Source organism: Periplaneta americana, chromosome 5 (genome assembly GCF_040183065.1).
Source record: "Periplaneta americana isolate PAMFEO1 chromosome 5, P.americana_PAMFEO1_priV1, whole genome shotgun sequence".
Lineage (NCBI taxonomy): Eukaryota > Metazoa > Arthropoda > Insecta > Blattodea > Blattidae > Periplaneta > Periplaneta americana.
The window spans coordinates 53,055,432-53,068,874 of record NC_091121.1 but is presented as its reverse complement, the minus strand read 5'-3'; the positions used below and the strand labels follow the sequence as shown (position 1 = coordinate 53,068,874).

Below are 13,443 nucleotides of genomic sequence, written 5' to 3'. Positions count from 1 at the left end.
CTTTCACATCTTAAAAGTTCCCAGGGGTCCCCAGCTTGGAGGTGAGGAGAGTGGATTTGATTAATTAGACCCTCCAGACTTCACAGAAATTCAATTAAAGGGTTTTAAATATCAATTCTATCAGGGCTTTTAGTCTGATCAGAGACTAGGAAATCGCAATTAGCCTTTGCCCCTCATGTTTTATTATTTTTGTGAAAATCGTTAAAACTTAAAGAATTGAGTTAACATTGTAAAATATTCAATGTTTAAGAGGTAGACAGAATTAATGCTGAAAGGCTCAGGGCAATGCAACTCATCCGTAGATCTCTTAAACTGCTTATTTATGAAAAATGTATTGCCATGTGTTAGACTAGGATAGTAAAGTGTTTCATTTTTGGTTTCTTTCAGGATCACTTTACAAACGATCAGTACCACGAGCTGGTGGATCCTGCAACTCTTACTTACACGCAGCGCAATGAAAATTCTATCTTTTTTGAAGTGGACGGCCCTTACCTTGCTATGGTGCTGCCAGCTTCGAAAGAAGAAGGCAAGAAGCTGAAGAAGCGTTATGCTGTGTTCAACCATGATGGCTCCCTTGCAGAATTGAAAGGGTTTGTGAATTGTTTGAAAGTTTGTTAAATGAACATATAGGTCTATTGGAAAATGGATTCGGAACACCTCAAAATCTGTGCTTCAGTGGTTGACCATGATAATATCTTCGAAGAATATTGGAGTGCAAGAGGTCAAATGACTTTATTGTCAAACGCCTGACATTAGAAAACAACAACAACATTTCATTGTTGTGTATAAAACATTGAACAGATACTAGTAGCTTCAGAACAGGTGTGAGACGTTTAGTGTGATGTTTGTTTCAGATTTGAAGTTAAGCGCAGGGGTGAACTGCAGCTTATCAAGATCTTCCAGTCGTCTGTGTTCGAAGCTTTTTTGAAGGGTGAGACTTTGGAGCAGTGCTATGAGTCTGTTGCTAAAGTGGCTGATTATTGGCTGGATGTTCTCTATAGCAAGGTTAGTCTTGATGATTATACAGTCTTTTTACATTCGTATTACACAATAGTCGTTATTTCACTCCACACAGCGACGATGACAATACACGACGTGTATTATTGAGAAGAACAACAATGAACTCGTTATTTCAATTAATGTTCACAATGCACTATGTGCAGAACAAAACTATCAATTCTCAATTCACAGTTTGCTTGCCTTGGCTAGTTCTTCTAGCTCACTGTTCAAGTTCACTGCACGTCATACTCGGGCCTCCCAAACTGCGTCACACTCGCCTAGTGGACACAGTCACAGTTACGGACTCACTCAAGTTCACTGCACGTCGAACCCAGGTCTCCCAGCTGCGGTGCACTGCACGTCGAACTCAGGTCTTCCTGCTACGGTTCACTGCACGTCGAACTCAGGTCTCCTAGCTGCGGTCCACTGCACGTCGAATCCAGGTCTCCCAGCCTGCGGTTCACTGCACGTCGAACTCAGGTCTCCCAGCTGCGGTCCATTGTACGTCGAACTCAGGTCTCCCAGCTGCGGTTCATTGCACGTGGAACTCTGATTTCCCAGCTGCGGTTCACTGCACGTCGAACTCAGGTCTCCCAGCTGCGGTTCACTGCACGTCGAACTCAAGTCTCCCAGCTGCGGTTCACTGGGTGTCGAACTCAGGTCTCCCTTGCTGTGTCACTCACTGCTGTCCAAGACTGACTCCCGAAGACTGACTTACTTGTCGGGCATTCGCACTTTTATTGCTACACCACATATTCTGGAATCTTTGCGTCACGAGACTTACAGAATTTCGGGAGCAATCCACTTCCAGATGCTTCCTTACTTCTGCCCAGTCACAGTAGCTTTTCTCCCCCTCACTCAGTATTGCGCTATAGCTTCTACCAAAGCTCAAGTTCCTCCTTCCGCGCACCTCCTTCTGGCAAGATGCACACGCAACTCCCCAACACAATCCAGAACAATCTAGAAAGCGCCATTCTTCACAATATACTGTGATGCTGCAAAAAAATCAGTTTCGAGATTTTAATGTTTACAGCATTCCTGATTTTCGAGTTGTTTCTATTATTAAATGTGTCTTGTGTCTGCACAGCATTTTATCCTAAACTAGTGCACAAATTTTGTTTTTGTTAAGTCCACCAGAAGTAGAGGATATTGTAGATTTTACAACAAAATTCGAAATTCTGTAGAAAATCTCTAGATCTAGAACTGATTAAAAAATAGTGAAATGTCATGTTCTGCTAAAAGGCTGCACAGTTACTACACTCTAGCACTCCCCATCCCACTGCTGAGGCGAAGGACGTGCTGCTAGCTGTCCACATGCTGTCCTTCAGTACTTTTCAGCACAACGCTCGCAGTTAACTTCACAACTCCTCACTACCCGTAATTTCACAGACAGTGTGTTCAAAAATTGAGTCACACAGATCTGATGAAGATGAATCGTGCATTCCCTAAAACAGAAAGCTTTGTGTATGCCTATTGATGAAATAACTATATTTTTTTCGATTTTAAGTGTTTCTTGCAGCTAGTACATATACCGTATTTACCTATGTAATAGACGCATTTTTTTTTTTCGATTTTATAACAAAAAACTGGGGTGTGTACTTTATGCGAGGAAAAATTTTAGTAAGAAAAACACAGCTCGAATGCTTAAATAATCGATAGAATACGTAACAATATATGGGCTGCGACTAATTTATATATCGATTGCATCATACTTAAGACAATCGATAGTTAGCAGCAGTTGTATAAACAGGTGATAACTTATAACAATGAATACAGCGACAATAGGACAAGACACTTTATTGTTATTATTAACACTAGCTTTACCTCATTCACTGTCAGGTGCGGCATCACTGCTATCATTTGTTACAGATTCACATTCTTCTATGCATCTATTATGCGGGGAATTTTATTTTTTAAATTTTAACGCGAAAAATTGGGGTGCGTCTATTGTGCGGGGGCATCCTTTATGTGGGTAAATACGGTATAACAGGGTCCTGTACTAGTCATAGAACCGTAACATAGGTAGAGAAGTGCACAGTGCAGATGTGACTGTGGACAAAAAAAGCATGTATCAGAATGAGATTATGGATGTGTGACTAACCTGTTCTTAATATAGTGGTCATTGTAATTGTGATAGAATGTATCCGTCACTTCATGACATTGTTTATTTCTGTTGTAACTGTATGAAATATTTATGTTCACAGGCTTGCAACATGCCAGATTCAGAACTGTTTGAGTTGATATCAGAGAACCGCTCAATGTCACGCAAGCTTGAGGATTATGGCAGCCAAAAATCTACTTCAATCTCCACTGCAAAACGTCTGGCAGAGTTCCTAGGAGACCAGATGGTTAAGGATGCAGGTCTGGCTTGCAGGTTCATCATATCCAGGAAGCCAGAGGGAGCTCCTGTCACTGAAAGGTAGAATTGACTGAAGTGGTGATCAGATGTTACTTAAGACATAGAAAGATTTCAAAGTTTAAGTAATTTCCTTCATTACAGAAAGGTGAGTGTTTTGCAACTTCATTAGGTTTGGACACTGAACTTGTAAATTCAAAATCGACTCTGCAGATTTTACTGCATCATAAACCTAGTAACTTCCAGAATAAAACAAATCATAGAACAAATATTTTTCTGACCCAAAAGTCACAATACAGTGCACACCATTTAATTAAGATTATATATCTGGTAATGAGACTGTCGATACAGCAGACAGAAAAGCTTCAAAATTACTGCCTGCTCCAAAGAAATTTACTCGGTTTCACAATCATTAAAATTTAGAATTTCTCCAAAAACGAATACATGTCATGGTAAAAATTTTGCTTTCACAGTGAAACCTCTTCTTACGGACACCCCCAAGATATGGACACTCCTTATATACGGACAGATTTTTATGTCTCAGCTGATATAATATAGAAATAATGATAAATTTAATTCTCGTTTACGGACACTCTCAAACACGGACACGGACAGCTGTTTCACAGTCCTAAAGCTTGCTTTACCTCCTGACTACGGACAGAACTTGGATTTCAAGACCTTATGGGTTATAAAAATGGAAAATGTAGTTTTCAGAACTGTACAGAAATTCCTTGACATGAAAGAAGACAATAAGCATCTCGCAGGCTACCACTAGCCCAGCTGGCTACTTCCTGTTAGCTGAAAGCGGGTGGATAAACAAAGACATAAAATTTAACTATTTCTGATGGCCCAAGGTTCTGTGATCGTGAAATTGTATTCGACACGTAATAGGGTTAGTAGAATTATTCTCTTCACTTCAATCAGTTGTTCTGTTTCGAGAGACATGGCACCTGAACATAAAGGCTAAGTTGAAAACTGTAAATTACAGTACTGGATAACTGTAGACCTAGAATAAAATTGCACGGCACAGTACTGTATTTTCCTTTTTCGGTCTTATCTACTGTAGTTCAAAATTGCAAAGAATTTACTATACTACACTGTATTTAGAATTAAATTACAGTAATACATGTCATTTAAAGCGTGAAGGGATACATAATGCATATTATAAATTTACTGTTAGATTGGGGAACCTCCCTCCCAATAAAGGACACCTCCCAGATGCGGACAGATTGTTACATCCCTTCTATGTCTGTAAATGAGAGGTTTCACTGTATATAATAGAACAACATTATATCCGGTTGTCTCGTTCGTTTTTATCGTAAGTTCCATCACTATGAACTATCCAGTAAATGCCAGTGCATTTGATGGGACTGGAAAGATATTCTTACTATGAATTTCTCCCAACTGGAAGACCATCAGTTCCAAGAAATACTGTTCTCAGCTGGAGCGATTGAAGGTAGCCCTTCAAGAGAAAAGACCTGAATTGGTAGACACTGAAGGAGTAGTCTTTCATCATGACAACGCCAGACCACATACTTCAATGACGACCTGTCAGAAGTTGTTGGATTTCAACTGGGGTGCGTTACCCCATACGTCCTATTCTCCAGACATGCCCCATCTGACTGCCATCTATTGCAATCCCAGCAGAATTTTCTGAATGGTACATGCTTCACTTCCTTGGAAGAATGCAGGCTCAACATGGAAGAGTTCATCAATCAGAAAATCCCTATGTTTTGGAGAAATGGAATTTATAAGCTTCCAGAAAAATGACAGTATGTTGTTGCTAACAATGGGGTATACTGTGGGAAATAAAGTTTATTAGAATACAATAAACGTACGAGTACTATCCTACTTTCTCTGGTGTGATGACCTTGTGTTTTATGTTTTGAAACTTCCATATCCCACCCTAGATTGTTCGGCAACTTCTCTGTCATGCTTGTGCTGGGGGTGTGCAGAGCCTTCAGGCGAAAAGTAACAAAGACGCGAACGAATTTATGAGACAACCAGATAAAGTAGCCACGTTCAATTAGTAGGCTAGCGGTGTCAAAGAGGACGGAAGTTTTGTAGTTTCAATAATTTTAATTATGTCGCTGTCCATTGTCGTCGTCAAGTCTTTTGAAGGCCGCTCTATTGTCGTCATCAAGTCTTTTGAAGGCCGCTCCAAAACTCCACGTGGAGTTGCAAATTTTAGCAGTGTGTCTTGTTCTAGTTCACAGTGAAAATTAATTATATTACAGTTCAGTGTATAATAAAAATGTGGAGGCCGTGGGAAGCGAGTGAAGTGTCGGAACCGATACCCATGAACGTCAATAACGACGATGGTAATAACAATAATAATAATAATAATAATAATAATATATCAGAGTTAAATAACAATTCAAATTCAAAAGCTAGACCAAAATTATGTAAGCAGGTCAAACGTTTGTGTGCAATGCTCACACGTATGTTCTGAAAAACAATTTAGGTCAAGGAAAAATTTCGGAAACATCTAAAATTCTTAAATTAAATAGAAATACTGTAAGTAAAATTGTAAAAAAGGGACCTAAGACACCTAAAAAGCGTGGACACAAAGTCACAAAATTTAATAAAGTAGATGGTTTTACGTGTGATTACATTTGCCGTGAAATATATAGTTCTTACAATAAGGGCCAATCCTTAACAATAAAAGAATTATTACAAAAAGTCAAACTTTCCGGTTTTCCTTATGGAGAAACATTTAATTATTTCTTTAAATAATTAATTTAAAATAAATAATCCAAGTAATATAAATAATCTTCAAATTAACTCATGTTTGAGCAATTAAGCCTAGCCCATATCCATGTTATATTAATATATAGCAGCAACAAACAAGACGTGAAAACGTCGCATTTTCATTTTATTATCGGTGCATGCAATAAAGACCTACAAATCTTAAAAGGAATGCCGCTGCCTGATAATTAAACGAGGCAACTTTATAATTGTTGTGTACAAATGAACTCTAAGCAAAATCTACCTCTGCAGTCCACACCTGTGGAGTATCAGCACATCTAGCTGCAAAACAAGGTGGCCCAGGTTCGATTCCCGGTCAGGGCAAGTTACCTGGTTGAAGTTTTTTTCCGGGGTTTTCCCTCAGCTCAATATGAGCAAATGCTGGGTAACTTTCGGTGTTGGACCCTGGACTCATTTCACCGGCATTATCACCTTCATCTCATTCAGACGCTGAATAACCTAAGCTGTTGATAAAGTGTCGTAAAATAACCTACTAAAATAAAATAAAAAATCTACTTCTGTAAAGATGGAGACAAAACCCAAACATACGGTACAAGGGCAAGAATAGGATACATAGTAACAGAACTCTGTCTTTACAGATGTCATTTTCTAAGTCTTCTTCAGTGATCTTAAGTTTTCTATACTTTCCTTTGTATTCAAGTATCATGGATTCTAGTGCAGTGGGTACAAGGGCAAGAATAGGATACATAGTAACAGAACTCTGTCTTTACAGATGTCATTTTCTAAGTCTTCTTCAGTGATCTTAAGTTTTCTCTACTTTCCTTTGTATTCAAGTATCATGGATTCTAGTGCAGTGGGTACAAGGGCAAGAATAGGATACATAGTAACAGAACTCTGTCTTTACAGATGTCATTTTCTAAGTCTTCTTCAGTGATCTTAAGTTTTCTCTACTTTCCTTTGTATTCAAGTATCATGGATTCTAGTGCAGTGGGTACAAGGGCAAGAATAGGATACATAGTAACAGAACTCTGTCTTTACAGATGTCATTTTCTAAGTCTTCTTCAGTGATCTTAAGTTTTCTATACTTTCCTTTGTATTCAAGTATCATGGATTCTAGTGCAGTGGGTACAAGGGCAAGAATAGGATACATAGTAACAGAACTCTGTCTTTACAGATGTCATTTTCTAAGTCTTCTTCAGTGATCTTAAGTTTTCTCTACTTTCCTTTGTATTCAAGTATCATGGATTCTAGTGCAGTGGGTACAAGGGCAAGAATAGGATACATAGTAACAGAACTCTGTCTTTACAGATGTCATTTTCTAAGTCTTCTTCAGTGATCTTAAGTTTTCTCTACTTTCCTTTGTATTCAAGTATCATGGATTCTAGTGCAGTGGGTACAAGGGCAAGAATAGGATACATAGTAACAGAACTCTGTCTTTACAGATGTCATTTTCTAAGTCTTCTTCAGTGATCTTAAGTTTTCTCTACTTTCCTTTGTATTCAAGTATCATGGATTCTAGTGCAGTGGGTACAAGGGCAAGAATAGGATACATAGTAACAGAACTCTGTCTTTACAGATGTCATTTTCTAAGTCTTCTTCAGTGATCTTAAGTTTTCTCTACTTTCCTTTGTATTCAAGTATCATGGATTCTAGTGCAGTGGGTACAAGGGCAAGAATAGGATACATAGTAACAGAACTCTGTCTTTACAGATGTCATTTTCTAAGTCTTCTTCAGTGATCTTAAGTTTTCTCTACTTTCCTTTGTATTCAAGTATCATGGATTCTAGTGCAGTGAGTACAAGGGCAAGAATAGGATACATAGTAACAGAACTCTATCTTTACAGATGTCATTTTCTAAGTCTTCTTCAGTGATCTTAAGTTTTCTGTACTTTCCTTTGTATTCAAGTATCATGGATTCATACCTGGTCAAGTGCAGTGGAACTTTTTAAACTAAAAAATCATAGTATAGCTTCCTCCAAAAGGGAAGTGTGTTATATCTTATTGCATTCAACTGATTGTCACAAGTGAAATTCTCGAAATAGTCCTTGCATCATTTGTCTGTTGATGAGTACAGCTTGGTCCCTGATGGCATTCTATGGTAGAAACAGTGTGAAAATTTCCTAGTGATGTCTATTGTAAATACTATAAAGAGGCACAGAGCTCTCTAAATACTACCGTATTTGCTCGCGTAATTTGCGCCCCCGCGTATTTTGCGCACCCTAATTTTTAAGGGATCATTTTGAACTTTATTTTTGCCCCGTGTATTTTGCGCACACATTTTACGTACATATTTTTTTCAGTGTAGTAGGGATTACGTACATATTTTTTTCAGTGTAGTACCGGTAGGGATTTTCCTTCCCTACAGTCCATCGTAGGTCATTCACCAGCAACTGAAGTACCTGCTTCAGAAAAAAACTCCAAAGTCCCGTTACTTTAACAATGCTTGTCCTTGGTAGAGACAAGTTACCGGTATAGAAAATTAGCCCTACCGTAAATACTTACCTAAACATATACTAATTGAGATAAACTCAGAACAGGACCTCTTATTTGAAAAATCCGCATATTTTACGCACCCCAATTTTTCAGTGGCCAAAGTTAATTAAAAAGTGCGCAAATTACGCGAGCAAATACATTATGTAATCAGTGGACAAGACACATGTATTAAGAGGTAAGAAATAAAATTTCACTTAAAGAGTCCTCTGTATGAAATTTCTCAAAGTGAAACAAAAACTCTTACATACAGTTTGAATACTCAATACGAAATCCCCATAAAGATGAACTAAATAAATTGTACATCTTGATTACACAACTTTTAACACTGTATCACTTCGGAATATGTAGATAAGAACTTTCTTGTGTTAAATATTATTAACGTACCTTGTTAACATGTTTCGACCTATTTTCGGTCATCTTCGGAACTGGTCGTTGTTGGTCTTGGCGCCTCTTGTTTCCTGTGTGGGTGTGTTCGAAATGTAGAGTCAAGACCAACAACGACCAGTTCCGAAGATGACCGAAAATAGGTCGAAACATGTTAACAAGGTACGTTAATAATATTTAACACAAGAAAGTTCTTATCTACATATTCCGAAGTAAATAAATTGATCAGCAGCACAAAAGAAACCAACTCTGAAACCTTAACAATCAAAAGTAATAGAAATATACAGGGGATACCATGGAATTATTGGGAATCAAAGCTTATGACAAGAAGCATGTAGTGAGTTGAACATTATGGTTGTTTTCAGGGCCATCCCATTGGCTATCTTCCAGTCAGAGCCCAGTGTGAAGAGGCACTACCTGCGCAAGTGGCTCAAGGACTCCTCACTCAACGATATAGACATCCGCCAGGTGCTGGACTGGGACTACTACATTGAGCGTCTGGGTGGCACTATCCAGAAGATAATCACGATCCCAGCTGCCCTACAGGGGGTCAGTATTGCATCCAGCCATTGTGCTTTATCACTAAGCTTCCAAGTTCTTATATTGTAATCTGTTCTTTTCCTTTATTGTTAATCTCGTTTTCATGTTTCAAATTTGAATGTTATAATACTGTAACTTTTATTACAACAATGTAATTTTATTGTTTCAACAATAGTCACTTTCTATAATTGAATGTAAACACTTCCGTCAACAATGGGATTTTCACTCCACACAGTAACACAGTATTCGTTATTGCACTCCACAGACGACAATGACAATTTACTTGGATTATTGAGAACAACAATGAACTGTTAATCTTAACTAATGTTCACAAAGCACTATTTACAAAACAGAACTGTTAGTTCTCAGTTCACAGTTCGTTTGCCTTGGCTAGTTCTTCTAGCTCAGTCACTCGAGTTCACAGTATCTCGAACCCCAGACCTTCAGAGACAGTCCACTGAACTTCGAACTCAGGTCCCCCAACTGCGGTCCACTCCACTCAAACTCAGGACTTCCAGTTCCCACAGTTACGGACACAACTCAAGTCGAACTCCGGTCTCGAAGCTGGCTTCATTGCTACACAAGACTGCCTTGCTGTCCAAAACTAGCAATGACTGCAACTAACTAACTGCTGCTCGCTCACTTGCCTCTCTTCTTTTATAACCAAACCATAGTTTCCAGAGAGTATGATACTGGAAATTTCTACGGATGTCCAGAAGATGGCACCTCACGAATTCTCTGGATTTCTCCCCTCACTGCCGCGGTCGCCATCTCTCCTCTCCTCTCTATGCCATAGCACATGCCCCAGGAAGCAGATGCGCACGCAACTTCCGCGCCGAACCACGGCTGACTTTGCCCTCCTTCTGCCAGTCGTGAGATTGTTTCCCGGCTGTCACAATACATTAAAAGTGTTCTGATTATGGTATTTTGTGCTTCTGCAGTGATTGTGAATAAAATACATCAAAATCGGCAATTGAAACCACTGTAATTCGTGGAAAAAGTCGTTATTTAAATATGTAAACCATGAAAAAAGTCTGTATTTAAATATGTAAATCATGAAGACAAAGTTTGAATTTAAACATGGATATCACTTTAAAAAATTGATAATAAAACACTCATTCCTCTACAGGCTTCCCTGGTATTAATAAGGTTAGTTACACACTAGAAGGACGAAAAGTGTCATGTGAATATCAAAAAACCTTAGGCCTATGTTAATTTGGATACTATGACAGGTCGCTTGGCTGCCAAATTTTCAAAATACATTATTCTATAGTCTTCGCTGCATATTGCTGTTGTATGTGGTAAATATATTTTACACATTTCTTCTTATTGTGTTAGTGTGTATAGGTCGTTCATTATCTCGTAAAACAAATAGATGCGTGCATTGTAGCTTATAGTAAGAACCTTATGGTAGGGGTGAGAGACCTCACTAGCTGCAAGTGGAAGTGTAGTGAGGGAGGGAAGCTTTCCAATTCACTATTTCTTTCCCTCACGCGCAAGTAGGTTTTACGAAATAATGAATGGCCTGTAACAAACCTTAAGTATTGCACATGCGCAACAAATATTTTCATTTTTCACAGCTGAGAATCATGCTTTCCACATGATAAAACTTACTTTTAATGTTTCATTGTCGAAAATAAAATAATGGAATTTCATGGCCCAATGAATGTAAGATTCAGCTATATGAAAAAATTGCGTTTAATGCAAAAAATAGTCAAATTCGCAAAAAGGGGGGGGGGGGAACTATCTAAATTCGCGACAAATCGCGATCATAAAATGTAAAACGAGTTTTGTTCCTACCTATAAAAATTTTACCTCTCTGACTCAATTATCAGAAATTTGTGAAAAAATCATTTGCAAAAATCGGATGTCCCTAAATATATGACACAAAATGAGCAAGTCTTTGACATTTTACAGCTGTCAAACCCAGTGCCCAGGGTCAGGCACCCTGACTGGTTGCACAAGAAGATGCTCGAGAAGAATGATACACTGAAGCAGAGAAAAATCAATGAATTGTTCACCGTTAGACCTAAAGAACAAAGGCCACAAATCGATGTGAGTAACATATAAAGTACAAATATTATATTCAGCTTCCCCTACATGGTTCAACTATCTGTGCGTGTATGCATGTAATTTGGAGAGGATATTAAAAAAATATGTTAAGTAAGATTTTGTGTCTGCATGGTGCTCTGTGTTAAATGGCATCTTCACTATGTAATAGATAGTAAGCTAATCGTACTTGTCACCATTTTCAGCTTAACAACACCAAACAAAATAATTTTCAGTTTACTCGCCACTTAGAACAATCAGCTGCTTGCTACATGCTACTGTTGAATGAAGTAAAGCACAAGATACACACTGGCGATAGGTAGCTTTCAATTGCAGCATGTGCTATCATTTTTAGTGGAAAAAGGCATGCACTATTAAATGCTTTTCGTGCACTGTTGTTGCACCCTAATACAAAATCAAATTACTCAAAAATAATTTATTTCTGTTAAATTCAATAAAAATTCCATTACAAACAAAAATGTTTAAACAGAATAAAGGAATCAGCTAAAGATAAATCATGAAAACTCTCCAAAATTTAAATATAATTCTAGAAGAACTAAGAAATTCAGCAGTGGCAGCCTTCCGCCTTCTGACCAGGCATGATTGTTTGGCAGCTCATTTATATGAAATCATCATCTCTCTCTTACCCAATTATGTTTTATGTGGAAAGGATGTAATCATGAATAAATACCAGCTGGAAAATTGCGAAGCTTCACTTGTTCATCTCAACATCACAGAAAAATACTGGACTGCAAGACAGCTGATGGCTTCATTGCATTGGCTACCAACCAACCAACTAATTGTTGCATGCACTGCTTGCATGTGTAAAATGAAAGAAATGTTGTTGTTGTTTTCTAATGCCAGGCATTTGACAATAAAGTCATTTGACCTCTTACACTCCAATATTTTTCAAAGATATTATCATGATCAGCCACTGAAGCACAGATTTTGAGGTGTTCCGAATCCATTTCTTGGTTTGAGTTGCACAATGGACAGTTAGGGGACTGATATATTCCAATTCTATGCAGGTGTTTGGTCAAACAATCATGGCCTGTTGCCAATCTAAATGCAGCTACAGACGATTTTCGTGGTAAATCGGGAATTAACTGTGGATTTTGATGCAGAGAGTTCCATTTTTTCCCTTGGGATTGAGTTATCAAATTGTGTTTGTTGAAGTCTAAGTATGTAGATTTAATAAATCTCTTCACAGAGTAATACGTAGATTTAGTAACAGGTCTGTAAGTAGCAGTGCTGCCCTTCTTTGCTAAAGCATCCGCATTCTTGTTTCCCAGGATTCCACAATGGGATTGTATCCATTGGAATACAATTCTTTTATTGAGTGATATTAATTGAGAGAACATTTTAGTTATTTCAGCTGTTTGAGATGAAGGTGTGTGTTTAGAGACGATTGATAGAATAGCTGCTTTGGAGTCTGACAATATAACTGCATTCTTAAATTTATTGATGTGGCATAGAAGATTCCTGAGACATTCACTTATTGCAATGATTTCACCATCAAAATTTGTTGTTCCATATCCAAGAGATCTATAAAGTGAGAAGAGATAGCACGTAACACCTGCACCGGCACCTTGTTCTCTGGAGATCAAGGATCCAGTGAAAGAAATGTAGATGTACCTTTGCACATACTTTCATTTGTATGAAGTCTTAGAGCTGTAAATGAGGTGATATGAAATTTTGTGTGTGTGTGTGTGTGTGTGTGTGTGTGTGTGTGTGTGTGTGTGTGTGTGTGTGCGTGTGCGCGCGCGCGTGCGTGCGTGCGTGTGCGTGTGCGCGTGCGTGCGTGTGTGTGCGCGCAAAACTATGAATGAATGAAAGAAAACATGTTTATAAAAATAAAACACTTCAACAAAAATTAAAATAATGGCAACCATTCAATGACTAACAACAATAAA

General features: G+C 38.2%; 1 protein-coding gene across 1 annotated transcript in view; it reads left to right on the top strand.

The window, feature by feature from the left end:
• PolE1 (DNA polymerase epsilon catalytic subunit 1) overlaps nt 1-13,443 on the top strand; it is a 60,320-nt gene that overhangs the window by 19,111 nt on the left and 27,766 nt on the right. Inside the window, exons 14-18 of the mRNA XM_069825633.1 lie at nt 388-590; nt 855-1,005; nt 3,204-3,418; nt 9,307-9,490; nt 11,399-11,536. Of these exons, the coding sequence (XP_069681734.1) occupies nt 388-590; nt 855-1,005; nt 3,204-3,418; nt 9,307-9,490; nt 11,399-11,536 (891 nt within the window). The remainder of the gene's footprint in view (nt 1-387; nt 591-854; nt 1,006-3,203; nt 3,419-9,306; nt 9,491-11,398; nt 11,537-13,443) is intronic.